This window comes from Poecilia formosa, unplaced genomic scaffold (assembly GCF_000485575.1).
Source record: "Poecilia formosa unplaced genomic scaffold, Poecilia_formosa-5.1.2 Scaffold716, whole genome shotgun sequence".
NCBI classification, from domain to species: domain Eukaryota; kingdom Metazoa; phylum Chordata; class Actinopteri; order Cyprinodontiformes; family Poeciliidae; genus Poecilia; species Poecilia formosa.
In genome coordinates, this window is record NW_006800655.1 from 65,468 (window position 1) to 92,762 (window position 27,295).

A 27,295-nucleotide genomic window follows, 5' to 3' on the forward strand; every position below is an offset into this window, starting at 1 on the left:
ACGTTTCTGCTTCCTGTTGTGACGTTTCTGCTTCCTGTTGTGACGTTTCTGCTTCCTGTTGTGACGTTTCTGCTTCCTGCTGCTCCAGGCCTCAGACTGGAGATGACGGCGACTTGGGGCGATTCCCACTACATGGGCCTGACGGGGCTGGAGGTGGTGGGGAAGGACGGGGAGAGTTTACCTCTGGACCTCACCATGATGGCGGCGTCACCGCGAGACCTCAACGACCTGCCGGAGTACCAACACGACTCCCGCACGCTTGATAAGTACGCCGACCAGATCTGGAGCGACAGACGCGTTTCTGTTTGCTTCTTTTTATGAAGAATCGATTTAGAAAAGGCAAAATTCAAATGAACTTCCTCAGTTTCACCAAAATGTTTTTAAGAGTTACTGCGATAAAGGAGAGACTTTCCCCTCCAGCCGTGGTTCTGAGCTCAGGTGGACAATATAACGGAAGCTTCATGATATGAGGGTCTCATACCAGTCAATATCGATAATTATTGATTAGTTTTTTGTTTTAAATATCTGACATACAGCCAAACTACTGGTGTGATCTTTCCCGTTTTCTGCACATTTTTTTCTCCATTTTGTTTTGTATTTTTCAGCAGTTATGAGGCAAAGTGGTGAAATCACCCAGCAGGTCGTTGCTAGGCAACCGAAGAGCGAGAGAGTCAGCTGATGGAAATAAACGATAAATTCACCTTTTCTGTTTTGGAACATTTTAAAAGTTTGCTCAAAATTCACATGAGAGTCAGATGGAAACCAGAAGTGAGGCGATCGGATCGGTACCGTTTGGGTTGTTGTTGTTTGGGTCGGTTCCGTCGGGTCGGTGCCGTCGGGTCGGCGCCGTCGGGTCGGTTCCGTCGGGTCCAGCCGTCATCGTGTCCTCTCCCTCCAGGCTCATCGACGGCCATAACATCACCACTGACGACGTCCACATGTGGCTGATTCCGTTCTCCGCCGGAGCGTCTCACACCCTGAGCGTCGCCTTCAGCAGGCATCAGGCCGTCGCCGGGCTGCGCGTCTGGAACTACAACAAGTCGCCTGAGGACTCCTACAGAGGGGTGAGAGGCGCTTTCTGCTCGGGGGCCATTTGTGGCCCCTTGACTGACTCTGTGTGGCCCGGCAGAACAGATGTTTGATGCAGATCCAGACTTTCTTTTTTTTATTTATTTAATTAGAGCAAAACTGTTACAGACACCTACTGAGGAAAATATTAAGTGCAACACAATGTCAGATTTATTTAAAGGCATTTTAAAAACAGGTTAAAACTGCACAAGACAATAACACAATAGAGAGAGAAACACAAAACCCTGCTAGTGTCAGAATGAGCAGAAAGGTTTTTCTTTTAAAAATATGAAGAACTCTGTAAGTTTTGGATCTGCTGTGATTTAAAACTTTCCTTCAGAAAAGAAAAACTGATTATTTGTTTAATTAAAAATAGTTCACGCTTTATTTATTGTTAAGTATGTAACTATCAGCTTCACAAATTAAAGTTTTAGGTTTAAAGCAGACGGGTGTCAGGAAACCTGCAGTCTGGTACCGAGTGGTTCTGTTCGGACCGTGTGGACCAATCGGATCTCTGATGGATCTGGTCACCTGGTGCGTCTGTTTCTGATTCAGGTGAAAGTCCTTCATCTGTTCTTGGACGAGGTGGCCATCTCCCCGCCGGACGGGTTCCTGGTCCGGAAAGGACCGGGTAACTGCCACTTCGACTTCGCCCAGGAGATTCTGTTTGTGGATTACCTGCAGCCTCCGGCTCACACCTGGAGCCACGACGACGCCCAGAGGCACGCAGCACAGCGCTCGCCAAAGCCAGGCAAACTAAAACGGCATCGACTCATTTCTGGTTTTGTTCATTTTCAGAGGAAGTTCGAAGAGGCCAGAGCAGCCCAGCATGGACTACGAGGCTCCCATCATGCCTTGTGGCTGTATCCTTCCTGAAAAACAGGATTTCACTCATAATTTAAAACACAAACTTCACTTTTTAGCGTTAGCATCTTATGCTAACAGTTTGTGTTGCTAGCATCACAAAAGCAGCTAGCTCCAGTTCATCCATGGAAGATCCTTTATGTTCACTCTGTGTTTAAAAACATTCAGAGGAGATAAAATCTCCCTAAAGACCAAAATGTGACGTGCAACACAAAGAATTCATCTTTAACAGCCACGGTTTTGCTTTTAATTTCATTAAAGTCATGAAAAAAAAGATAAAAAAAGTAAAAGATCGACCCGGCAACTTTAGGACAGCATTTTTTAACTGGTCAGATCTGGTTTCTACAGGAATCTGGCTACTTTTGCTCATTTAAATAAAATATTGTGTTCCGGTTTAATGTTGAGCAGGTAAAAATGAAAAAATAAAATAGTTTGTGATATTAATGTTTATATTTACAAAAATGCTTGTTTAATGGTTTGATTGAAGATCTGCTGGGAAAGAAAACTGGTTTCTGGAAGGAAACTGGAGGCAGTGAGGCTCTCTGGACCAGATTGATCGGACCCGCTGGACTTTAACTGATCAATACTCAGTAAGTGGAATGAAACCATTCAGTCAGTCCCAGCCGATCCAGAACCAGCAGCTTCAACCGGCCGGAAACATTCAACGATTGCTTTATTTATCGCTGATGTTTGGCTTCAAACGTCAGCAGAGCTGGAGGTTATTATGGAAGGTTTTCTGTTTTCACATTCTGTACAGTCAGAGCAGGTTTACAACAGAAGAAAAACAATATTATGTAGTTATAGCTACATAAAGGACTAAAGGAAGAACAGCCGAGTAGGAGAATTTAAAGAAACGGTGGCTGGCAGGTGCAAAATGTGCTGCAGAGACAAACGTAAAAAAACCAAAACAAAAGATGCTGCAACCACAAAAAACTGAAGCAAAGACCTACAATCAACAAAACATGAACAAAACATTCTGCAAACGCAGACAACATGTCACAATAATCAATTAATCGCATGTTGATTTAAGATAATAATGAGCGCCATAATTAATGTATATTACAGGGGAGTTTTGTTTACATCGACTTTATAACTAATTGTATATTTTTTGTTTAATTGTTGTTTTTCTTTTACAAAATTAAAATTTGTCTTTGAGAGGGTGAACTTGCATTTCATGCAGCATCAATATATTCCTGGAAAATGGTCTCAAAACAACATTATTGTTTATCGCAATAATTACTGAGATTAATTACTTTATTATTAACCAACCGAAAAAAGAAGAAAAAGAAAAACTGCTTCAAGTATGTTTTTTTTTTCTTTTTTAATAAACCAATTTAATAAAAAAAAAAAAACCCTCCTCATCTTAGCATCACATTTTTTTGAAATTGCCGTGTTTCCATGAGGGGAATTTATTTTCAAAATGTCAAATTGCGCAATTATGTGGTAAACGCAGCGAGTGATGTTATTTTATCTTTAGTTCGGGAATTCCCGGCCCGGTTCTGCGGTACCACCATGTTGTATTTTCTTTGACTCGTCGTCATCCAGTCATCTTCCAGCTGCAGCTGCTGACCACCTGGGGAGACCCGTACTACATCGGCCTGAACGGACTGGAGTTTTACAACCAGAACCACCAGAAGATCCACCTCACGGACAACAGTATCCTTTCCTGTGACGTCACATCCGCAAGCTGCTCTCCGACCAAAGACATGAACACGACGACTAGCATTGCTTTTAGCTGTCAACTTGTCAGCATAACGCGGTAAACATTAAATGTACGCCTGATTTATACAATAAAAAGTGACGCAGTGCTTTACTACTAATTGTCAACACTACGACAGCTTGGTAACAAGTTCAGAAAAAACTTTTACTTTAAAAAATAGCGAGGGAGAGGAAGATTGGTTGTCAATTTTGACACAGTCAGTTGCTATGGCAACGGTTCTGCGCAGCCGACGCAGTAAGCGTGTCAGAGGATAATACGAGTGGTTTTGAGTTGCTCTTCACGGTGTTTCGGTGTTGTTTTCCTTTTGCTGTGGCGCAGCAAACTCATTCATCTCGGTTCCAGTGAGGCTGCGGATGGAAACGAGGAGTAAAAGAACCGTCTTGTTGCCCTCCAGCGTTGTGCGCATGCGTGGAATGTCCGGATGTAAACGGGACGTTTTCCAACCACAAACATGAATGGATTCCATCCTGATGTTTTTCTAACAGACCAACTCAAAGCAGTGTTGTGTTGTAGTTTAGGTTTAGCTTCCCTGCTTAATTTGTCTCATTGATCCCTGACGTTGCGTTTGCGCCAGACATCGCAGCTTTTCCCGACAGCGTGAACATCCTGGACAACGTGAGCGGCGACGTCCGGACTCCCGATAAACTGATCGACGGCGTCAACGACACGCAGGACGGCAGGCACATGTGGTTGGCCCCGGTTCTCCCAGGAACGGTGAGGGGCCCGGTTTACATTCAGACCACAACGACCAGATAAACCGAGACATACAGGAGAAACCACAAGTTTACATACACCTGTTATCCTCACGTCTGACCTTAAATCAGACTCGTGGATTAATGGATAAAAAGGCACATTCTGTTTTTTTGATGGAAATCACTTTGAGCTGCCTTGTTACTGAAATGTGCTTTAAAAACGGACCGGACTGATTGTATGTAAACTTCTGGTCTGCAGGTGAACCGTGTTTACGTGATCTTCGATCAGCCGGTGACCGTCTCCATGATCAAGCTGTGGAACTACTCCAAGACGCCTCAGAGGGGCGTCAAGGAGTTCGGGGTCAGTAGCTCTGCATCTGCTGCAGGGTGTTTGGTTTCCTGCTCACAGCTCTGTGTGTGTGTGTGTGTGTGTGTGTGTGTGTAGCTGCTGGTGGATGACCTCCTGGTGTACAACGGCATCCTGGACTGCGTGAGCCAGGCCGCCAGAGGCATCCTGCCGACCTGTGACCCCGTGGTGCAGTACCACACCGTCCTGTTCACCGACAACGCCTATGTGGCGCAGCGCGAGAGGAGCACCGTCATCAGGTGGCTGATCCACACACACTTCCACAAGCTCAAATACATACACCCCCGCTAACACCGAGACCAGCGACCGGTACAACCCACAGGGCCGTTCGTGCCTCCAGACCGGATGAAACGTGACTCTTTGAAGCAAAATTGATTCTTTTTATAATTCGTACGACAAAAATTTTAGATTTTGAAATAAAAGATCTGGAGCTGCAACTAATGATTATTCTAGTAACGGATTATCTAGATTTTTTTTCTAACAATCCGTTTTTCTGGTGATTAAGAAATTAATTGGATAATCTTCTGCAGAGTTTTCATTAAGCCGTTTTTCCACAATATTATAAATGAATTGAAAGTTGCAAATAAGCCAATAATTAAATTACTTTTGGAAAAAGAAAATAATGAACAGTAGTGAATGCTAGAACATTTATAGCTAATTATCTACTAATTATTAATTAATATTAAATGGACAGGAAAAGATTCTTAATAGGATAAATGTTACAGAATTTGAACCAGGTGAAGCTAAAACTGCCACAGGTTTTTATTTTAAGCGTAAGATGTTTATATTTTTTGTACAGTTTTGGACTAATTACTGCTCTTTGTGTTGTCAGAATTATATTATTCACGTACTACAACAATAAATCAAATCTGCCTTTAACTGCTTTGTTAAACTTAACTAAAGTTAAGTTAGTCAGCTGGGCTCTAAATCTTGTTGCTGAGAATAAATATTTTTTGTTTTTAATTGAAAAAAATAAAAATTGTTCACTTTCTTTGAAATAAATTAACTGCATGCATTCTTTTAAAAAGCCAAACCTAGAAATAACAATGTTTGATAAAAAAAATGGCTGCTTTATGCGTTATTTTATCAAAATAATTCATGTTTAGTTTAAGATTTTCAGAGCACAAATCTTCCGCTTCACACCAGATAAGACGATTTTCATAAATTATTGATAGATAATTCTTCTCTCCTTCAGCCCCCGAAGCAGCAGGCACAACCACCGGTAAGTCCTGAAGGCTTTGTGTGAGCGCCCCCCAGTGGTGATTCCCTGTATTGCAGCACCCTAGTGGTGACTCCCTGTACTGCAGCGCCTCAGTGGTGACTCCATGTATTGCAGCGCCCCCAGTGGTGACTCCCTGTACTGCAGCGCCTCAGTGGTGACTCCCTGTATTGCAGCGCCCCCAGTGGTGATTCCCAGTCTCTGCTGCTTCTCTCCACTGGTCCCGCTGAATAAATGTGTTCACTTATGTGTTGCAGCAACCATGTGGAGGACCAGGATGTGAAGATGACCAATGAGAACCAGATCGTTCATCACAACAAGAAGAAACAGACAGCCGATCCTGGTGATTCACAAAAACTGAACAATTAATAGTTAATGAACTTACTCTGGGCGATTCATTGAATTTTTGGTTTTTGAAGATTTAATTTTTGGGGTTAGGGTTTTTTTCCACCAATAAACTCTTTTGGTTTTTAGAACTCAGAGCACAATCAGGGCAGCCATATTTTTTGAATTTGGATTCTGGTCAAGTTTACCACAGAATATTAGGACCAGGTTAAGATTTTATTATTTTATGATTACAAGGAAAAAATCTGAATATTTTAAGAAATTATGTAGTAAGATGAGAATAAAGTTCTATAACAATAAAGTCATTAATGCAAGAATAAAGTGTACTATGTTACCAAAACAAAGATGTAATGTTATTAGAAAAAAGCCGTATCACAATAAAGTTGAAATAATACAAAAATAGTTAAATTATCACAATAATAAAGTCACACAGTAAAGTCATATTGTGAGAAAAAAGTTGTAAAAATATGAGAATAAACTCAAAATAAGAGAAACTAGTTGTTATACGAGAATAAAGTTATAATAAAGTTGTAATAGTACAAAAAGTCATAAAATTAGTAAAATGAGAGAAATTTAATAATTCCTCCATGAAAAGTAGTTAAAAACAAAAAAGAGGAATACTGAGCATCTTGTGAAGTTTACTTTGGAATTTGTTATAAGAATAATAAAATATTTAATCTTTTAACACATCAGCATCAAACTATTGTCAGTAGCAGAATGTTAAATGATCAAACTGATCTTCTTCGTTCCTCTTCCTTTTAGCTCTCCGGCCCAAAACCTGCATGACTGACGGCGTTAAACACGGGAAGAGGCGATTCTGACGTGGAGTTTTATCTGAGCCGAGGCGACGTGGAGACGACGCCTCTCCTCCACAGTCTGGTGAGCAACTGAACAAACTGCGACGCTCGGACGCTGGACTCAGATTTCTGCTTTCTGGTTGGATTTCTCCTCCATGTTCAGCTGTGAAAACTCACATTAACCCTCCAGCAGGGGGCGCCTCACTCCGTTTACAGTGCCTATTACTGAACCCGGCTGCTGCTGCTGCATATTTTAATGCAACTTTCGGCATGTAAATAATTCCCTATGAGCCAAACCATTAGCTTATAGCGCCATTAGCATGAAAATACCAGTTATGATGCTAGTTTAGAAAAAACATTAGATTTATAACTGTGGCTTGAATAATTAAAACCTTCTAAATTTGTCACTAATTCATAGAAAAAGCTGAAATTATGCAAAGTGTGTGTGTATAGCGAACATCGACTGATTAATTAAATAAAATCTATATTTATTTCTCTGCTTAGCATCAGACCTTGATTATAAGTGACCTTTCTAACAGTAGCTCTGTGTGGATTCGGTGCAGCTTCAGCGTTTTTCTCTTGGATTTTTCTCTGAATATGTAACCTGATATGCAAATATTATCGACTTACCTCAAATCAAAACATACAGCGTTAAAAACGTCACAAATATGAATTGATCACAGCTAAAACCTGTACTTCATTAAATACACTGCAAAAACACAAAATGTTACACAGCGTTGTTCAGTTTCTAGGGAAAATATTTTAGTTCATTTGAATAAAATAAAACTAATATACAAGTAATAAAATCTGCCTGTTGCAGATTTTGGAACTAAAACTCATTTAATAAAATTTTTATTTCATTCACTCATAAATATGAATATTTCATGCAACAACTTAGATCATGAAGAAAAGGAGCAAGAAGAAGCATAAACTTATCATTTTTGACCCAAATGCATAAAAAATTTATAAAATTAACTATTCAACAAAGCATCAGCTTATTCACACACCACAGCTTCATCCGAATAGTTTTCAGCTTTTTTTTAAATGCAGATTTAATTGTTTTATCCGTCAAGATTATTCTATAAATATTTAAAATAAATATTATTGACTCTAAACAAGCTCTAATATGTTGCTTGAAAGTTAGTTATTTTTGGCTTACTTTAAGTATTTGCACCAGACAGAAGATGAAAATCTTGGTAATATTTAGTGTTTTTGCAGTGTATCCCCTCTGCCAGAATCTGCTGAAAGCAGCCAGAAGTTTACATACGGCACGCTCATCCTGGGCTGGAGTTTGGTTTCCAGACGGGCCGATCATGAAAACGTGACTTCAGCTCATCGTGAAAACAAGATTTAGTTTCACAGTTTGGAGTTTTAATTTTCTTTAAAACACACGATTGCTGAAATATTTGATCACGTTCTGGTTCAGTTACTGGTCGGATATTTGAGCAGAGTCCTTAAATACTGAGATAATTCAGGAACAAACCAGAAACGGCCAAGGCTCAACTCTTCTGATTAAATCAGGGGTGTCCAAAGTGTGGCCCGGGGCCGTTTTTGGCCCTTCGTATGATTTTGTTCGGCCGCTGATGTCAAGTCAAAAACAGCCAATAAAATAAAAAACAAATGGAAAACCAAAAAAAATTGGAGATCGTCTGTTTTTAATAAAACAGTCCAAAGCCTTTTTTATGTTTCGGATCTTCAATGCACTGTAAAAACACAAAACTTTACCAAGTATTGTTGTCTTGTAGTAAGTGAAATAATCTTCAGTGGAGCTAGAACTTTTTCATCAGTACTAATGAATTATTTACTTAAAACAAGCTGATCTACTTACTTGTAAGTAAATACACTTGAAATAAGACAAAACTAAGATTTGTACTAGAAACCAAACCAAATACACTTGGTCAAATTTTGTGTTTTTGCAGTGCAATAAACAGATTTCATAAACATTTTGTTTTTTGAGCAGGTAAAACCAAACAAAAAGTCACACTAAACTCCTTTTTGCATTTTTTTTTATTTAATGAATTTTGTGGCTCTCTAGTTGTTTAAATTTGCCAGTTTTGCCCCCGGGGCAAAAAGTTGGGACACCACTGGGTTAACTGGAGGATCCAGAGGGAAACCAGTAAAAAAACGAGTTAAAATTTCAGCCGTTTTGCGTTTAAGAGACGTGTGTCTGTATGTGTGACTCTGTGGATTAAATTCAAATGTTTGCATCAGACTCTTGTGTTTAAAAATGGCTGACGGTGTGAGCTGAAAAATGTTCATATTCAGAAATATTCTCCTTCCGTCTGAGACTCGCTGTGCAGGAAATGCAGTTTTATGGTTTTAAATGTCCAACATCAACATTAATCTTTCTCTGTATATTAATTGTGGGTTATGGTTGTATATTTGACTCCTAGTGTTTTTAAATATTTATTTTTCTAATCTTTATTATGTGTACTCGGTGTAGGTTTATTTAAATGAATAAAATATTAAAATTATTAATGTTTTCTGATGAGTTATGATTTATTTCTACATTACAGACATAACTTTTTCATCCAAAGAGCCGTTTTTCTTCCAACCCAGCTAAATAAACACATTTTATTAAGTTTGTTAATTTTGAAAATGTAAAAAAACAAAAACAAAAAAAGCATTTTCCAACCTGACAAGAAAATACCTAAAAACTATTCCTGGTCATTTTTCATGCTGTTGTGGAAATTAAATCTATTTATTCCCTGAAAATGACTAAAACCTGTATTTATTCAATATATTTAAAAACATGTTTTGCTGTAATTTTCAGCCAGTTAAGAACAATTTTCCTAATCAGTCCAGCTAAATAAAACTAATTTAGATCCATTAATGTCACCTGACCTGAAATGTATGTCATCACTTTTAAAGAACACATTTTTAGCAAAAACATCCATGAAATGTCAATTACAGTGAAAATAATGTAAAAAGAAAAAAGCAGTTTCCAACCAGGTGTCAAGCAAATTTTATCTAAAAATTATTTCTGGTATTTTAGTTTACATTCAAAAGTATTTTATTGATCTCAAAGGGAAATTAAATTCCATTCTAGTGTTTTATTGTGAAAATTCAATGGATTTATTCCCTGAAAAATGACTAAAATCTGCGTTTATTCATAATACGTATGTTCAAAAACATAATTTATGTTTTTTCTTATTTTTAGTAATTTACTAAGAGCGGTTGTTGCCGTTATTGGAGGGAAAACACTCAGACACTGGAACTCCATAAATATATCCTGAGACATTTTAATGCAGAATCTGCTGTACATTTAATGGGTTTGTAAGGAATGACCATTCAGTTTCAGTTTGCTGCTGGGCAGAGCAGTTGGAGAGGAAAAGTGACGACCAGGCGTCACTTTTACAAACATTCAGCTAACAGAGTTACATCCTCAGAGCCGGCAGCCTCAGATCTTCCCTGGAAACGTCCCGTCGTCTCTCTGCCCGTCCCATTTCTCAATCTGAAGGGTCAAAGTTCACAGGAAAACAATTAGAAGGATTTTCATCCACTGATATTTACTGACATTTCAGGCGAAATTCAGCACATCTGACCAAACCAGACAGACTGTCTTCAGGAATAAAATATTTGTATTTTTAAAAAGTAAAGTTATTAGTGAAAGTGTTGAATCTATTTACCCAGGCCATGGGGCAGAGGGATTTGTAGACCCTCCTGTACCACTCACAGGGGGTGGTGTCTACTCCTTTAGCAGTCAGAGCTTTCTGGCAGCGGTGATAGTCTGGAATCAGAGAAAATGGGGGGGGGAAAATCCAAATTTACACATTTTAAAATCACCCTGACAGAAAATAAACCGACTTTAAAGCTGGATTTATTGCTCTGTCAGGTAAAACAGCCTGTTGTGCTGTGACCTTGAGGTGTATCCTTACCCAGGTAGTTGGACCAGCAGTTCCTCGTCTGGTTCTGGTTCGGGAATCGGGCATCAAAGGGAGCGGTTCGGTACTGGTCCAGTTTGGCCTTAATGTCCTCAGCCATCTTTAATAATAATCAATAAAACATTATCAATGAAAACTGACTAACTGCTGTACCTTCATTTAGCCACCGGCAGTGACGTAGGCACTTTAAGTAGTAAAGGAAAAATTGCCTCGGATCTGTTTTATTGAATTGCCTCGGTTCTGTTCGTGAATGTTCGCACTGAAAGCCCGGTTCTGGTAACCCAGGGGATTATTTTCGAGGTGTCGCATGCGGCACCCTGAGCTGTGTTCACCAATGCGGCGCTGAGCTCCCGTTCCTCCTTTACGGAAAAAACACTAAACAACCGAAACCGGCTGGTTGCTTAGCCTCCATATATTGTGACTTAAACGACATTACTGCCCAACTCCTCCCGGGCGCAGAGGTTTTCCTCTCCGCTAAAGGAGCTTCTTTTCCGCATAACCAGGTTCGGCTTGTCGGTGTATTTTTATTCTTATTTTTTTTTTACTGTTGGCCTTCATTAAACCTCGTTGTAAACAGCCTGGAGACTAAACAATGTTCAACACCGACAGCTAAGGTGGTTCCCCGCCTGAAACACACCCCAGCCCTTCGTTAGGAAGCCCGTTTAAACTCTTAGAGACGCAATGAAGGTGAAGATTACCTTTTTAGATGCAGCGAGAGCTCAGAGTCTTCACAGCGGACGGTTCGGGGCGCGTGCTTCCTCACTGACGGGCAAAGAGCGCGAAGCGCGTGCGCTCCGGTTCGGAGAAACGTATCCGTGCAGTCCTGTTATGATAATATGGCGGACTGCTCAGGTCACATTGAAATGACAAACTGAGCGAGTCTGAAGTTTAGACTTCCTGTACGCAGGTCCGAGGACTGAGAGGAGATCCGGGAGAGCCTTAACCCCTATCAAGGAGCAGGAGGAAGTTTTTATTGCGTTTAAATAACAGAAAAAAAATCAAGTGGAATAAAGCGGAAGTACATTCTCATACAATTAGTTACTTATTAAGAGAACTTAACAGTTGAGTTTTTAGGCAAAAACGTGTTTCGTTTGGCATTCACCCTACAGATATTCACTGTAATCAAAGGGGGAACAAACGCAGCTTCGCCGCTGACACGTCGTGCGGAAGTGCAGAAAACTCTGTTTTACTGGATCTTTATGACATTTTGCGCGTGGGCAGGGTGCGGCCTGAGTGAAATTACTGGTGTAATGTACACGCGCTCGTTGGGATGAGCAGACTGCCGGGATATTTTCCCAAATAAAGCAGAAAATAAAACTCTGGAGTAACGCCGCTGATACTGAACGTGTGATGTCTGTGTTGGTTGTGTGTTCTTCTCACTATAGCGACGGAGCGCTTCCAACAGCGCGCCGAGAGAGCGCGTCTACGTCTGTACGTCAGTCTCTGCGTGGTGACACACCCCTCTGCCGACATGTAAGCCGCGCAGGTGCTTTGTCTCCGGAACGATGACTGGACTATGGCTGTTGTGTCCTGTCTGGAAAGTTTCCCAGATTAAGATGTGAACGACAGAGCTGCCTAGTTTCTTGCTTTCTATTTTTTATCATTGCTGAACTGATATTTTGAAATATTTCACACTACCTGAATATTTACAGTTTAACAACTTTTGATGAAGTTAAGATGTCTCAACTGGTAGATGAGAGTCTCATTTCTTAAAGATAAATTACAAAAACCAGATTCTCTGGAGCAATTCAGAAATTCTCTGAAGTTTCATGTCTGAAGCTTATTATAGTTAGATGGGGCCATTATAGATAGAAAAGCAAGAATACATTTCTCCAAAAAGAAAAAGCTCAAATTTTGAAATTCATCTAAAATTTTCTAGAAATTTTATTTATTTTCTAATTTGAAAAATTAGGGGAAAAATTGCAGGAAAAAAATCAGAAAATTTTAGAAGAATCTTAGAAAGATTGAGATAAAAAAAAAATATATTTTTAAGTAAACAATCTTTTTATTGCAGACAGGTCAATAAAGAAAACATCAGAAACTATTAAAAACACACAAAAAAGGAAACATCCAATCATTTCTGAGCTGTAATGGAACCAGTTATTATAAAAAACAGCCTCTTGATGTCTTGTCTAGTTTTTGTTTCCTGTTTAAGTTTTTTCCCCTTAATTGCTGCAGTCCGGTCCGGTGGGATCATCGGTTCGGGAATTTCCTTTCCCAACTCATCCAGCACCTGCTTGATATAAACTGGGTGGCAAAGCAGCTACACTAACCAGCAAAAAGATATTTAATACAGAAACATGAAGTATTTCTGTATTAATAATACATTTGTTTATTATTTGTAGCTCTTTCAAACTTTTATTTTTAAACACAGAAGTCCAGGTTGCTCTGATAGCGACCTTTTATCTGATCTGGATTGTTGGTTCTGGAGTCTCTTCTTGTTAAAGAAACAAAAACACATTTCCACATTTCAAACTGAAGTCTTTATTTAAAAAAGTAATTTATTCAATCCAAACATTTTATCAAATAAAACATCAACTCCAAATGTTCAAAGCAAGAAAATCTACAACTAAGTGTTTCTGTTTTCACTCGTTCTGAGGAAAGCTTCTGAAACTAGACAGCAGATCTAATGAACCACAGTGTAATGTTCATAAATGATTAGTAAAGTTTTAGCTCTAGTCCTGCAGATCGTAAAACTTCCAGCATCTTGGATTCAACATAACATTTATGTCTAAACTGACAGCAAATGAACAGCATTTAAGTGTTTGTTAGTGTTGGTTTGGTTCTGGTCTGAATCAGAACCAGTCGCTCCGTTTCCTGCTGAGTTGCAACAAGTTAAAGAGTTTAAAGGCTGACATGTTTCCTTTAAGGCCTCTGCGGTTAAAAGCAAAAAACGGCATATGCAAATTTTCATGCATAGAGTGAAAATCGTCCAGCTTCGATCGGATCTGGTTCAGTTAATACAGCGGGCGAGTTTCTGTACGCAGCAGCAGCTTTTCAACGGCTCTGATTGGACGCTGACGTTCGCCTGCGCATCAGGGACAGTATGGGTAGAAAATACATCAGGAAATCTCTAGAAAAAAACATCAAATTTCTAGATTAATCTCAGAAATTTTCTAGAAAAAAATGTGAAAATTTTAGCTTAAAAAGTAAAATTTTCTTTAAAAAAAAAAAAGTTTAATTTCAGAAATTTTGTAGAAAAAAGGTGGACATTTATGAGTTTCAAAAGTGAAAAATGTTTCACTTTTGAAACTCAGAAATTTCCAGGTTTTTTTCTACAGAATGTGATTTTCTCCACGAATGTTTTGACTATTCCAAATTCACACATTTCCCACTTTTTCTAGAAAATTTCTAAGGTTAATCTCAAAATAATTTTTTTCTAGCATATTTTTAACTTTTCAAACTCTGAAATTTCCAAGTACTTTCTTCAAAATTTATGAAATGTAATAATTTTTTTTGTATCTCTAATTGCGTAATACGTCGTCATGGTAACGTCACCTTCACCTGTGCAGGTGTCAGGAAGAATCCAGTTAAAGTAAAGTAGGAAGGACTTTCTTTGGCTCGTGATAAAGAAAGAGCTTGGCTTTGTAGTGAGGAACAGTCGCAGCATGGCGGCCATGTTTCGCCAGTCGGCGGCCATGTTTCGCCAGTCGGCGGCCATGTTTCGCCAGTCGGCGGCCATGTTTCACTAGTCGCTCCTGAAGCGCAGTCGGTTGAACGCTTCCTGGACTTCAGCGTCGCTGTGCTGCTGGCTGGTCCTGATGTGGCGGACGCTGCACAATGGGACGTCCTGCTTCAGCTTCCGCTTGGTGAGAACCACGGTGCCGCCCGCCTCGCCCGCCTCCGGCCCCGTCAGCAGGAAGTAGGCGGCGTGGCGACTGCTCTCCATCAGAGTGGCTGGAAAAGACGGGAGAATGGTTCCATAAAATGCTGCCAAACTTCCTCAGAGTATTTCGTCTGGATTTTAGGACAGACCAACAGGAAGTTCTAAAATGATTCTCAGAGTCCAAAATATTTTACAGCTACAATCTGAAAAGTGTGGAGTTTCTATTCAGTCGATCCGAGTCCCATATGCATAGAAAAAACACACAGATGTTTCCTGAGTTTCAAGTCAATTTTTTGACTTAAAACTTTCCATGTTTGTTTTTCTAGAAAATTTTTATCAGATATTTTTAGAGAATTTTTGACTTAAAAAAAAAAATCTATTTTTTTTTACCTTTTGAAATTTTCTCAGTTTCAAGTCAAAGATTTTTGACTTGAAACTGAGAAATTTCCTGTTTTTATTGGCAGAAATTTGCTCCTTTTTTTCTACGTCATTAATCACATTTTTAAACTAAAAAATGTGATTAATGAGATTTTCTTGACCTCGGTGTTGAATCTGCTCTGATCTAATCCATCCCATAATGTGGTTGGGTTTCCTGAGCTTAGCCCCGCCCCCAGCATGATGCTGCAGCGCCGCCCGGTTTTACCTCTGAAGGCGACGATGCGCTCCACGCCGTGGCAGAACTCCAGCAGGGCGTCCGGGTAGAGCGGGTGCAGCATGTAGGAGCACGGGGAACCGCCAGACGACTCCTGTAGAGAGCAGAACCGGGCTGAGCGGCGGCTCCGGGCCGGCCGCCGGCCGACAGGAGCAGAACCTACCGATGAGTTGGACCCGGACCGAATCAGGCCCCAGAACATGAAGACGGACAGCGAGTTGGTGGTGTGGACGACGTCGGGTCGGAGGGGGCCGGCGCCGGGCTGCAGCTGCTCCTCCCACAGCAGACCGCCGGTCCCTCCGTCCAAGATGGCGACCTGCAGGACAGAGGGGGGGGTCGACATGGGGGAGGAAGGTCTGAAGATGAAGATGACGATGATGATGATGGACTCACCTTAGTGGAGTTTCTGACATCATCATCTTCAACTTCAACCACAGGATCAAGAAGGTTATCTCTGTTGAAGTGACCGAAGGACGGAAAACTGGAGGAGGAGAGAGAGAAGCATCAGGACAGAGCTAGACAGCGATAGATATAGATATATAGACATAGACAGGCAGCCGGACCCCCCGGTGGAGCTGGTGTTGAATCTCCATCGTCGCTTCAAGGAAGGTCCGTCCACTAGCGCCACCTCTCTTCTAGACACAACCAGCAGGTCAGAGGAATCATCCCCGACTTTGGTCCTCAGCAAACGTCTGGCCTCCGACCTGCAAGTGGAGACATGAGACCCCAGAACACCTGATGCATGCTGGGTAACGCAGGCTGGCTCTTACTGGTAGATGGGCACCAGGCCCATTGTGTTGCTGGCCGTTTTCTCCAGGTGTTTGTCCCGCTTCAGATCCGGACCCAGACCCGGTTTGGCTCTGGCTGCGATCTCCCAGAGGGGCAGGCTGAACACGCCGGAGGCTGCGGGAACGAGCTCAGGTTAGCTTCACCCCAACCCTGCTGCTTCCAGGGACCAACGGCGACACTACGACACGCCGCAGCGACGTTTCTGAGCGAGAGCCAGAGAGAACGTAGCTCTTTGCTGCTAATGGCTCAGAATCTGGGCCGGCATCATCATCATCTGCATAGAAACGAACTTTTCACCACCATACTGTTCCGTTTCTGGATGCTGAGCAACCAGAAGGATTTTTGCTCTTTTTCCTTGTGGCTACTTACGAAGCGTAACCGTGGCAACAAGATGTTGTTTTTACAGCTGGGAGCATCTGATTAGCATCAAACAGCACCTGAACTATGACCCTAAACTCATTTACAGATTGATATCAGAAATTTTTAAGTTAAAAAAAATAATAATTTATGTCAAATTTTCGATTTTTTTATTTTATTTTCTGTTTCAAAAGTAAACGAGGAGGATTAGCAGATGTAGCTAAAACAATCTGGTTCCATCCAGGACGTGTTAGCTGTTAGCATGTCGTCCTCAGTCAGAGGCTTCTTAAGTTGGCTGCATGACTGACTGCTACTGGAGATCCTTCCTGCTCACATCATCATCACCACAATGACTCTGAAGATATTTGAATGATATGAAATATGGTGACATTTAATTTGATGAATAAAGTTTTTTTGAATTTGAATTTAAAACTTTTAGAAAACTAGAGAATAACCTGAAGCTCCCGGTGAAACCCGCCTCTTCAGCCGTTTTTAAAAACAATTTATCACTTTTGAAATTTCTAGAAGGGCAACACAATAGTTTTACGGTTTTTATTATTTTTTCTTTTTAATGAAAATGTTTTCTGGGTTTCAGACTTCGTCAGTTTTAGTCGCTACATTAACTCTGATCCGGGTCGGTCGGGATCTGAGCTACCGACCTCTCTGCAGCAGCAGGAAGTACGATCCATCTTTGGTTCGGTGCAGCAGGTGGCTCAGCGTGGCGCCGCCGCCGATGAGGACCTCCGACCCGATCCGATCCCCCGTCTTCCCCGAGAGCAGCACCAGCTGCGTCTGCAGGTTTGGACAGGAAGTGGTTAAATCTGACGGGTCGGATCAGAACCGCCGCGACGCAACAACCGGTCTACCTGTGTGTCATTCAGCAGGACCAGAACCACGTCGCGGACCCGATCCCCGTCCAGATCCGGGACACCGAGGACGGGCAGCGAGACGGACAGAACCGAGGACCGAGGCTGCTGCCACATCACCGCACCTGGAACCAGAACTGGGTTGTAACTAGTTTCATTTACCAGAGTAACTTTAAAAAAATAAAATAAAAAAGTACTTTTAGGAATATTTTTACTGCGCTGTACTTTTCACTTTTACTTGAATCATTTTATTCTGAAGTATTTCTTCTCCTACTTGAGTAAATTTCTGGATTTTCTTCCCACTGAATGAAAAACAAACGTGTTTTCACCTCCAGACAGACTCTCACCTGCAGTTTCTGCTAAAGTTTCATACATTTTTAATTGAAAGAAACTGATCTGGAAAATTTTTTATTTTGCATGATTTTGTTATTTTTGGCTATTTATATGAATTATTGTCCTTTTCATCCTTAAAATACCAAACTTTCTTCTTAATTTCATATTTCGGTTCAGCTGATGATGTCATTTTTAAAAGTTAAATGATTGATCGTTTGATCAGAACCTGCGTAGACGTTTTATTTTACTTGAACATGTTGAAGCATCTCTTCTCTTGAGTATAATCTTTCCACCTCTGCCTGAAGACAGTCAGGCTTCACTGCGTCGGGTCGGATTCATATTTCCAGTTTAAAGTTGTATTGTTACAAAAATAAAGTAATAATTTTATGAGAACTAAAGAAAAAAATACCAAAAATTAACCCTTTCATGAATGAATTAAGATCCTGTGTCAGGATTTTTTCCCCCATTTTTTTTATTTTCTTAAGGCATAAAAAAAAGTTAGGAAAAAATATTACATTTTTTTTTATTTTATTTTATTTATTTATTTGATGAATTGTAATTTTTCCAAAAACAAAGTTATTTGAAAAATTCATCAGTAGTATTGTTCTGTAGGGGTTTTCTGATGTCACCATATTTTTTTACCTGCAAGAAGGAGGGACCGGGTCGGCCATATTGGATTTAACAAAAATCATTTCTTGCATTTGCAGCAGATGTCCAGTAGTTATAGTGTGTTTTATGATGCATTGGCGTCCACTCCAGTGGTCTGTGGGCATTTATAACATAAAAATCCACAGGAAGCTCAAGAAATGGCTTTTAGACAGCTGTCCACTGAAGTGCATGAAAGGGTTAACAAGAGGGTTGTTGAGTTATACTTTGATATAACTTTTAGATAAGGAAATATTTCATCTTTTAACACATCAGCATCAAATTCTTATCAACATCAGGACTTTGAAACGATTCTGCACTCTAAGAAAGGTCGACGCCTCATTAAAACGGCTTAAAAAATGAAAAATATTTAGATTTCGTCTCCAGTTTTAGCTTCATTACTGCTCTGACTGTGATGTCCCTTCAGTAAAATGACTTGCTTTTTAGTCCAGATAACGATTATTTGATTACTACATTAATTGATTGTTCTTCTAATAATTGATTAAATACGATTCATCTTTTAAGCCTGATTTCAGAAAATTAAATATCTACAGATAAAGGACGGTAAAGGTTTTCTTCCTAGTGTTTACACAAAGGCCTCAGGCTCCAACAGAGGAGACTTTTCGGTTCGATAGATAAACTGACCGGTGTGTTTGTTGACGGCGGTCAGGTTGTCAGAATGGGACAGCAGGCAGTGCCAGGATGAACACTGCAGGCCGCACTGGGCCCAGTCCAGCTCGCCGCCCAGCGGCCGCTCCCACAGCATCTCTCCTTTGGTCCCGTCCAGCGCCAGCAGGAACAGACACGGCGAAGTCAGGCCTGGAGACAGACGCTGAGAATCAATCGGCCAAACTGAGCTGCAGTGAAACGCCGACCGAACGCGACTCCACCTTCATCAGAACACGACGTGTTTGGAGAACTTTGTGGGCCTCTGATGACGATCAGGACGTCCATCACCTTGTCGCTGTTGGCGTGGTCCAGAGCCAGGAAGTCGTAGGTCACTGTGAGAGGAGAGACGGCGGTCAGCGTCTAGGGCTCAAACGATTAATCGATCACTGAATCGTCAACCAATTTAGTAATCGATTAATCTTTCAGTGGAGTAAAGGTCGTACGCTGAAACAGCAACACATTCAGATCAGTAAAGGAGCCAAAGCTGCACAAAAACATTTTCCATTTAAGATAAAAAACCCTTCTTTGTTCGAACCAGAAAATAATGTCTGAACTTCTCAGTTTTAGCTAAAAAGATCCTATTTTATCCAATTATCACTCAGTTAATCCATGAAATAATCCATGGCAGCCAGTCGCTGCACTGAGGCTCAGCAGGAGGCCTGAGCTGCTCATGTTGATGCTTCGAGCTGCAGATGAATCTTCTGCTTCCAACCATCAAACCTTCATGAAAAACATATGATATAAAGTAGAGAAAACAGAATGTGGCCATTTTTAAATCTGATAAATTGATTAATTTTCTGGATAATTGATTGTCAGGATAATCAATTAATTGTTACTTCAATTAACCATCAGAACAATCAGTTGATGTTCAGAATAATCAATTAATCATCAGAATAATCGATCATTAGATTAATTAATCATAATAATCTCTAATAATTGATTAGCATAATCAATAGCTAATACTCGTTAGGGTCTGCCTGCCTGCAGCGCCGCTACTCGCCTGCGTCGGAGAATCCTCGGCTCCAGTTGAGTTTGTACTGCGGCCGCTCAGGGCAGGGGATGATGAAGGAGAAGGCGAAGACCACGGTGAGGCAGAGGAAGAGGGAGAGGAAGAACACCGCCGTCCTCCAGTGGCTCATCCTGGAGAATCCCCCCTTGCAGCTCTTCTTCTGCAGTTCTGCCGCCGCCGGAGCCGCCTCGGACCCGTCTCCTGCCGGCTTCAGAGGGGAGCCCTCGGTGGCCTGGTCTGCGGTCGCCATCGCCTTCACAGCATCACCGGCCTGCAGAGCTGAGACAGGAAGCGGCGTCAGAACGGAAAACCAGGACGAAACGCTCAAACTTTTTAAAAACATGGTGGTGGCAGCATCATGTTAGGGGAAGATGGATGTTAGAGGCTATTATGGGATGGATTAGGTCAAAGGTCAACAGCCTTTACGACCCTAACTTTCAGTTTAACTAAACCCGTTATTTCTGAACAGCAACAGATTCATGACTCTTTCAGATCATTTTTATATACAAAAAAAATGTACCCAGAAAAAAAAATAATATTCTTTTGTGAGAATGTTATAAATATATTACATTATTTTAAAGTAATAAGAACTGCTAAAGCTAGCATTATTTACTTCTTATAGATTTCTTAAAGGAGCTGGTTCTGGTTCATAATCGAGAAAATTATGAACATCATCTTCACAGGACTGTCTTCATAGAGTATCTTCAGTCAGAGGCTTCTTTGGGTTTGCTGTAATACATACTGCTACTGGAGCTCCTTTCCAGCCCACAGCAATCAGTTAGAATGGCCTAGTTGAAGTCCAGACATAAATCTAATTGAGAACCTGTGGTGAGGATCACAAATGAGCCATTTTACAAAGATTTGGTGAAAATTTTTGTTTCTGTGAGGCTGAATACAAACCACAATTGGTTTGTATTCACAATTTCCTTATTTTTTAATCACACAGTTTGTTGTTTTAAAGAGACAGAGTCTGGAAAATGTTTGAGTGGTGCGAATAATTTCGACCTGGCCGTCCGGTTCTCTTATCTGCATCAACCTTTGTGGTTCTGAGCCCATTCAGATGTGCCAGAACTGGTTCCAGAAACATCTGTGCCCAAAAACAAAACACCCAAGCAGAACCTACCATTCTCAACCGGAATAACACGCCCAGTTAGTCACAGTGGCCTCAGGTTATTTACTGCCAGTTACAGCAGGGACAGCTTCATAATAAGAAAATTAAACCCTCACTTGGACACAGACAACTCCCAACTCAAAGCTGTTTAAATAAAATTAAAGATTTAGTATTTACTGGGCATATAAGTTAGCGAAACTAGTTCAAAAACAGGTGAATGTACTTTGCTATCACAAGTCGTTCAGCAAATGCTAAACCCACACAGCAGCGAGATCGGTATCTTTGCTACAAATAAGTATTATTTCAGTTAAAACAATTTTAAAAAATAGGTATTAAAAGGAGAAATCTTTCTTACGTTAACTTTCAACCGATCTTCGTCGGTCACTGGTTCTGTCTGCAGCTGCCCAGATCTGCGCAAACTAATCAGAGATAAGCAGAACGTGAATGTCTATTTTTACCTTTCCTTTGTCTGGCAGGTGTTACTATATGAAATATCTATACTTTCTACCAATAATAAAAGCATAAAACAATTATAATACCGTTTTTCCACGACAATTTCATCTAAAATTAAATATAGCCTTTTAAAAAAAATCTATCGGAGTGTGACCGGCTGTAAATAGCTGCAACCTGGCAGTCTTAATTCAGGGATTAATAGTTGCCGAGGCACTGGTGTTAGAGCATTGTGATTGGTTGATCTTAGATCTGTAGCGCCATAGAAGTTACGCGTCATTTCCGTAATTTTAAACGGAAACGGGTCAGTTCGCGACGTAAAGAAAAGCAGTTAGCGGTGATGGTTGGAAAAAAATACGGTTCAACCTGGTAAACAAATAGAAGAGCTGGTCCAGTTGTTCGGTTGTCGACGGAGTCACCGTAGACCATGTCCGCCCAGGCTCAGATGAGAGCGCTGCTCGACCAGCTGATGGGAACAGCCAGGGATGGTGAGTAGCTGTGGGAGCTAACGGAGCTAGCCAAGATGGAGGCTCTGCTGAGGCTGGCTTGTGTTGGCGAGTGGTGGACAGACCTGCTTGAATGGATGTACCACAGAGCGCTGCTTCTTAACACAGGAAAACTGCTTCCAGGCCTTAAAATGAGTTCTAAATTTAGCGCTTACTGTATCCATCCGCCGTGTTTAGTTTAAATTTACATAAATATGTGCATTTTATGCTGCCTAGAATGTGGGCTAAGTTAGCTCCAGCTCGTCTAGTGTTTATTGTGGAGTTAGGAAAGCTGCCGGCGCCATACTGCCACGCGCTGGACCATGTCCAACTAACCCACCGGATTACGCTTATAACGGAATAATTAACTCCTAACTACTGTTCTTAATTTTTAATACTTAGTTAAATTTCTGCCACACATTGGCTTTAAATGCTAATTTTACGTAGCTTCTGTGAAATTAAATTTGCTTTCAAAGTATTGGGCAAACATACGAGTTTTAATCGATGCAGTAGTTCATTAAATTAATATTATATATCATAACAATGACTCTGCGCTAACATCAGTTGATGACGTGTTTAAGGTGCCTTGCATAAGTATTGAAGTTTTTGACATTATGACCACAAACAACCAAATATTTCACTGGATAAACGGAAAGTAAAGAAAAAAAATCTCAAAGTGTGGCATGCATCTTTAAAATGGTGCCTTTTAGATTGGGTTTTGGGACCTAATTCCCATAAATTATGAAGAGTTCACATGTTTGTAATTTAGCCTAACTGCAGATGTTCTGGTTCTGGCCTACAACCTGCAACTGGTAATAACTCTGGTTTGAAATGATAAAGAGTCAAATAATTGTTTAATGTAAATATAATTGTCCAAACTTTTTACCAAAACTCTGAAGCTTCAAAGTTCAGGAGAGTCACAAAAAAGCTTTTGTATTTTTAATTTTTTTTTTTTTTTACTTTTTTATTTTTTTTTCTGTTGAATAAACTAAACAGCCAATATTTAAATGAATTAAATAAAAGTTTCTGTTGAAGAAACTGAATGTTGAAATCACATGGGTCATAGATCATACATAGATGCACAATTAGCTAAATTTGGGGATGATTGTTGTTCAGAGCAAAAGGTCTGAGCTGTACATGTGTCTGTTTCTTCAGCCCAGTTTAACCAATGTGTCTGATTTTGCTTTGAATCGCTGAATGTTTGATCTTCTCTCCATCTAAACTAAAGTCAAAGGAAATTTTGTGCTTAATTAACAGAGATAATCTCTGGTTTGCACCTAAAAATTTCTTTCATGAAGAATTTAATTTGATGTTCAGATGGCCGACCTTGACCTGACTTGAACCTCGACTCTGGAACTGCAGTCAGGGGCCACATAAACTCAACTCAAGGGCCTCAGAGGGCCCCTGTGCCGTATTTTGTACACCCCTGGCTTAGATCAAATTAAAACTTGTGGTTATAAATTATAAATTTGAAAAGACTCAGTACTTTTGGAGGCACTGAAAGCATTTAATCATTTATCAGCCCTGTCACCATAGCTAATGTTAAATGATCAATCGTCCAGAATTTATTGCGATAAACGATAATATTGTTGTTTGAGACTATTTTCCAGTAATGTAATAATGCAAGAACACATTTTCAAACTCTAAATTTTAACGAACATTTAACTCTGGAACTGGAAAACATTTTTAATATCTAAAATAAAAAAACAAAACAACAAATGAAATGAATTCAGCAAAATTATCCTTCAAAATAAGAGACCAAAACACCAGGCTGAAGACTTTTATCATCCAGGTTTTGGTAGAAAAACAATAAATGATGCAAATAGAAATGACTATGTTTGTCTTAGTTAATGGATCAATTTATCGACGTTTTCAGGTTTTTTTGTTGCGTTTTTTGTTTTTTGTGGCCTCTGAAGCGCTGGCGGTTCCATCTGTTCAGTCAGAGCGGGTCTGTGTGGTGTGCGTGTGTGATCACATTCATTTCTGATTCTTCCCATACATGTGTTGCATACAAACTGAACAATTGTGGCCCCTTTATTTTATTCATTAAGGTTCAGTGTATCATTGCCAGCCTACATCAATCTGCAAGGGAGTTGCAGAAAAGCCTCATGTTCATCGAGCCGTGAGTCACACATGATTTTTAAAGCTGTTATGATCAATATCCAAACAATTTCTCTGCCTTCCGCAGTTTATTGTAGCTTTTTACTTAAATAATCGTATAATTCCTCAGTGGCACATCAGTTATCTTCAGCTAACACGTCTAGTTGCGTTGTTTCCATACGAGCCGACTGGCTGCAACGCCTTTACACGGCAGATTACAGATTAGCAATCCACTCGTTTACAATCTGACTTGTGTATGACTCCCAACTTCTTACTGCAGGTTTGGGCCAGAAATCTGTTCCCATTTAAACTTTTCTGCAGCGGGTTTAAAATTCTGCAGCTGAGGTGTTGAAGATGCAGAAGGGTACAGTATGTGGTGCAGATCGCAGTGTGTATAACCGCATTTCTTTCCCTTGGATTCTTTTTTTAAGTGTTTTATTTTTATGAAAGGCTTGGCTGGAGATTTTTATCAAAGTGATTTTCATTTTTTGTGCATTAGTTCATTTTTTTCTGTCCAGGAAAGTATTAAAAACATAATTTATGCTTTTAGTTAGAAGTAAATCTCATTTCACTGCTACCAGCTGGAGATGCACCGATCCACGTTTTTTCTTTCAGTGCCGATATCTGAGGTTTAGTATCGATCTGACACAGCTGGATTTATTTAAACAGACATAAACATACTGAATTACAAATGACTAACTCTGTACTTAAACATGTAAAAATAAAACAACTTTAATTTGTTCAGTCAGTGCAGTTAGGATTCAAACAGCCGAAAACAAAAGATTAAATATAAACAGCAACAAACTGTCAGAAAAGTTCAGAAAGTTTGTTTAGGAGTTAGTAATATAATGCAAAGTGAGTAGAAATAGACTAAATAGATTGGACTCATTGCCACTGATATTTTTCCGATATCGGCACCGATACAGATATTGTTACTGGATCGGTGTGTCTGCTTCCAGCAGCAGTGTGGGCCTTTAACATGATTTATTGATTCTTTGGAAGGTAAGAACCAGACATACAGCAGTAAGATCTACATGTTTAACATCTATGTTTACTATGATTAACACAGAAACAGATATGAGTCCAGTTCCCTTAAAGGGAAGGTTTGTACCTGTGACAGCTGCAGCTAACGTTAGCGTAGCCTAACTCTTCCTCCTCTTCCTCACTCCTCTTCTCTTGTTTCAGGCGACGAGACGCGGCAGAGGGTCAAGTTCACCGACGAGCGAGTCTGCAAGAGTCACCTGCTCAACTGCTGCCCGCACGACATCCTGTCTGGAACGGTGGGTCACGCTCTCACGCCCCAAAATACGCCAGTAACCATGGCAACCGGTACCGGGTGACAAACCGGCCCAGAAGTTATCGCTATAAACGATAATATTGATGTTTTAATGGCATAATGGAAAACATTTTAAATGTCCAAATAAATAAACAAACAACAAATAAAATGAATTGTGAAGTCTCTCCAAACTGAATATGTTTTGGTAGTAGCTGGTTGTTGCTAGGCAACCAAAGAGTTGGTTGATTCCATCAACCAAAGAGTTGGTTGATTCCATCAACCTAGCTTAGCTGTGAGAGGTTGAGCAGCTAGCTACTGAAGAGGAGGAAGAGTTAGGTACGGTAAACTAGCTGCAGCTTGATCTGATGCTGAGCTGTAAGAACTGCTTAGTCGTCTGTTTTTCACACACTGTTAGCTAAACATGCTGCTGTGGTCAGTCTGTTTATTTAACGTTAGCCAAAATATTCCTCTTTGTAAATCTGAGATTACCACAGATTACCACGTACTCTGCAAAGTGAATATAAACAAACAAAAACAGAGTTTGATGTCTGGAGTGGCTGTTTTCTGTTCATGCTGTTGTTGAAAGCTAATTCTGTTTGACGTCTTAATTTTAGTTTAAAATGTTTCCACACTTTTGATTTGTTAATTTTGGCGCACATCTTCCACTAAAAGTACCGCTTAGCTTAGCATACACACATCGATGGCGCGGAAGCGTTTTGGTGAAACACAAACGATTCAGTACGCTGTGCTTTGGTGGGAGCAATTAAAGACTTTACAGAATATTTAACAAAGCTTCGAAGCAGATAATTTGACTTGAGGATTTTTGGTCACCAGCTGTGTTTCCATTCACCAAAGAATTCACAATTAGGCTTTTTGAAAATAAATTAGCTTAATGGAAACATGAGAATTTTGAGTTGGGTTTGTTTTGTCTGTGTCAAAATTAGTCTATTTTTTAAAACTGCAATGGAAATGCTCTTTGTTTGGGGTCACACAAGTCATGTGATCATCAACAAGACATTACTACTGCCAGAAACCACGAAGAAGACGACAGGAAGTAGCTTTAGGATGATGATGATTTTTTTAATGACTTTATGTGAACAAATGTATTCACATGACTTTAGTTGCATTTCTTATTTACTGGAAACACCATAATTGCGAAATAGTTTTTTTGACATTGGTGGAATATCAACAGAGTTTTGCACGTTTGTAATGGAAACATTTCAGCCCTAATTGATTATGTAAAATCCATGAAAGTTTGTCTTTTTCTGGATAGAAAGAGGGAAATTACACTGAATACTTATTAAAACCTGCATCTTAAACCATTTTGTACAAATTCAGATGCATAAACGAGTTTGATTTCAATTGTGTTGAATAATTTCTGTTGTTTTGCAGCGTATGGATCTGGGCGAATGCACAAAGATCCACGACCTGGCGCTGCGAGCCGACTACGAAATCGCCTCCAAGGAGAGAGATCTGTTCTTCGAGCTTGATGCAAGTGACGACCTTCAGAAAATGATGATTGGTTATTGATAATCAGACTTAATGATCAGATAAATGTTTGTTTTTCCCCTGAAGGCCGTGGATCACCTGGAGACGTTCATCGCCGACTGCGACCGGCGGACAGAGTTAGCCAAGAAACGGCTGGCTGAGACGCAGGAGGAGATCAGCGCAGAAGTGGCTGCAAAGGTGGCGCTTCACTCACCTCTGTGTGTGTGTGTGTGTGTGTGGGTGTGTGTGTGTGTGTGTGTGTGTGTGGGTGTGTGTGTGTGTG

General features: G+C 40.3%; 4 protein-coding genes across 12 annotated transcripts in view; 2 read left to right on the top strand and 2 right to left on the bottom strand.

Annotated features, from left to right (window-relative positions):
- katnip (katanin interacting protein) overlaps positions 1-17,270 on the top strand; it is a 30,961-nt gene extending 13,691 nt beyond the window's left edge. For 3 of the 7 annotated variants that reach the window (XM_016666377.1, XM_016666378.1, XM_016666380.1), the window contains 11 exons: positions 89-266; positions 899-1,064; positions 1,624-1,790; positions 1,867-1,931; positions 3,478-3,588; positions 4,227-4,366; positions 4,604-4,705; positions 4,790-4,950; positions 5,907-5,933; positions 6,188-6,273; positions 7,038-7,276. In XM_016666377.1, coding sequence (XP_016521863.1) covers positions 89-266; positions 899-1,064; positions 1,624-1,790; positions 1,867-1,931; positions 3,478-3,588; positions 4,227-4,366; positions 4,604-4,705; positions 4,790-4,950; positions 5,907-5,933; positions 6,188-6,273; positions 7,038-7,096 — 1,262 coding nt within the window. In that variant the 3' untranslated portion in view covers positions 7,097-7,276. Of the gene's footprint in view, positions 1-88; positions 267-898; positions 1,065-1,623; positions 1,791-1,866; positions 1,932-3,477; positions 3,589-4,226; positions 4,367-4,603; positions 4,706-4,789; positions 4,951-5,906; positions 5,934-6,187; positions 6,274-7,037; positions 7,277-12,341; positions 12,797-17,185 lie in introns of those variants that run through there. The other 4 variants (XM_016666379.1, XM_007542661.2, XR_001660483.1 and 1 more) reach the window with 3 other exon arrangements.
- Positions 10,291-11,862, bottom strand: cox6b1 (cytochrome c oxidase subunit 6B1). Its single transcript, XM_007542647.2, has 4 exons — positions 11,655-11,862; positions 10,951-11,056; positions 10,702-10,802; positions 10,291-10,526 (listed from the first exon to the last, which is right to left on the bottom strand). Exons 2-4 carry the CDS (start codon positions 11,054-11,056, stop codon positions 10,473-10,475), a joined length of 261 nt encoding a protein of 86 aa, XP_007542709.1. The 5' UTR covers positions 11,655-11,862; the 3' UTR covers positions 10,291-10,472.
- Positions 14,201-21,650, bottom strand: fam234a (family with sequence similarity 234 member A). Of its 2 annotated transcripts, XM_016666382.1 has the most exons (13): positions 21,569-21,650; positions 20,094-20,381; positions 19,315-19,425; positions 19,070-19,243; positions 17,447-17,571; positions 17,240-17,372; positions 16,205-16,337; positions 15,998-16,138; positions 15,828-15,915; positions 15,598-15,750; positions 15,426-15,528; positions 14,646-14,853; positions 14,201-14,603 (listed from the first exon to the last, which is right to left on the bottom strand). In XM_016666382.1, coding segments are annotated over exons 2-13 (1,629 nt in total). In that variant the 5' UTR covers positions 20,353-20,381; positions 21,569-21,650; the 3' UTR covers positions 14,201-14,602. The 2 variants fall into 2 exon arrangements, with proteins under 2 accessions (XP_016521868.1, XP_016521869.1); XM_016666383.1 differs by lacking the exon at positions 21,569-21,650 and adding an exon at positions 21,226-21,315 and having other exon boundaries at positions 14,201-14,853.
- Positions 21,651-21,945: 295 nt separating this feature from the next.
- Positions 21,946-27,295, top strand: part of luc7l (LUC7-like (S. cerevisiae)) — an 8,687-nt gene continuing 3,337 nt past the window's right edge. Inside the window, exons 1-5 of one of the 2 annotated variants that reach the window (XM_007542651.2) lie at positions 22,045-22,151; positions 24,200-24,270; positions 25,434-25,528; positions 26,917-27,015; positions 27,100-27,210. In XM_007542651.2, coding sequence (XP_007542713.1) covers positions 26,920-27,015; positions 27,100-27,210 — 207 coding nt within the window. In that variant the 5' untranslated portion in view covers positions 22,045-22,151; positions 24,200-24,270; positions 25,434-25,528; positions 26,917-26,919. Of the gene's footprint in view, positions 22,152-24,199; positions 24,271-25,433; positions 25,529-26,916; positions 27,016-27,099; positions 27,211-27,295 lie in introns of both variants that reach the window. The other variant, XM_007542650.2, reaches the window with a different exon arrangement.

Excerpts from the sequence above, each read along its gene's own strand:
- fam234a (XM_016666382.1), bottom strand. The coding sequence starts at position 20,352 with ATGGCGACCGCAGACCAGGCCACCGAGGGCTCCCCTCTGAAGCCGGCA. Across the intron at positions 17,572-19,069 it reads CGCCGTCAACAAACACACCG|GTGCGGTGATGTGGCAGCAG; the intron begins GTCAGTTTATCT and ends TTCTGGTTCCAG. Across the intron at positions 16,338-17,239 it reads CTTCCTGCTGCTGCAGAGAG|CCTCCGGCGTGTTCAGCCTG; the intron begins GTCGGTAGCTCA and ends TCGTTCCCGCAG.
- cox6b1 (XM_007542647.2), bottom strand. The coding sequence starts at position 11,056 with ATGGCTGAGGACATTAAGGCCAAACTGGACCAGTACCGAACCGCTCCC. Across the intron at positions 10,803-10,950 it reads CTGCTGGTCCAACTACCTGG|ACTATCACCGCTGCCAGAAA; the intron begins GTAAGGATACAC and ends CTCTGATTCCAG. Across the intron at positions 10,527-10,701 it reads CCCTCTGCCCCATGGCCTGG|ATTGAGAAATGGGACGGGCA; the intron begins GTAAATAGATTC and ends TTGACCCTTCAG.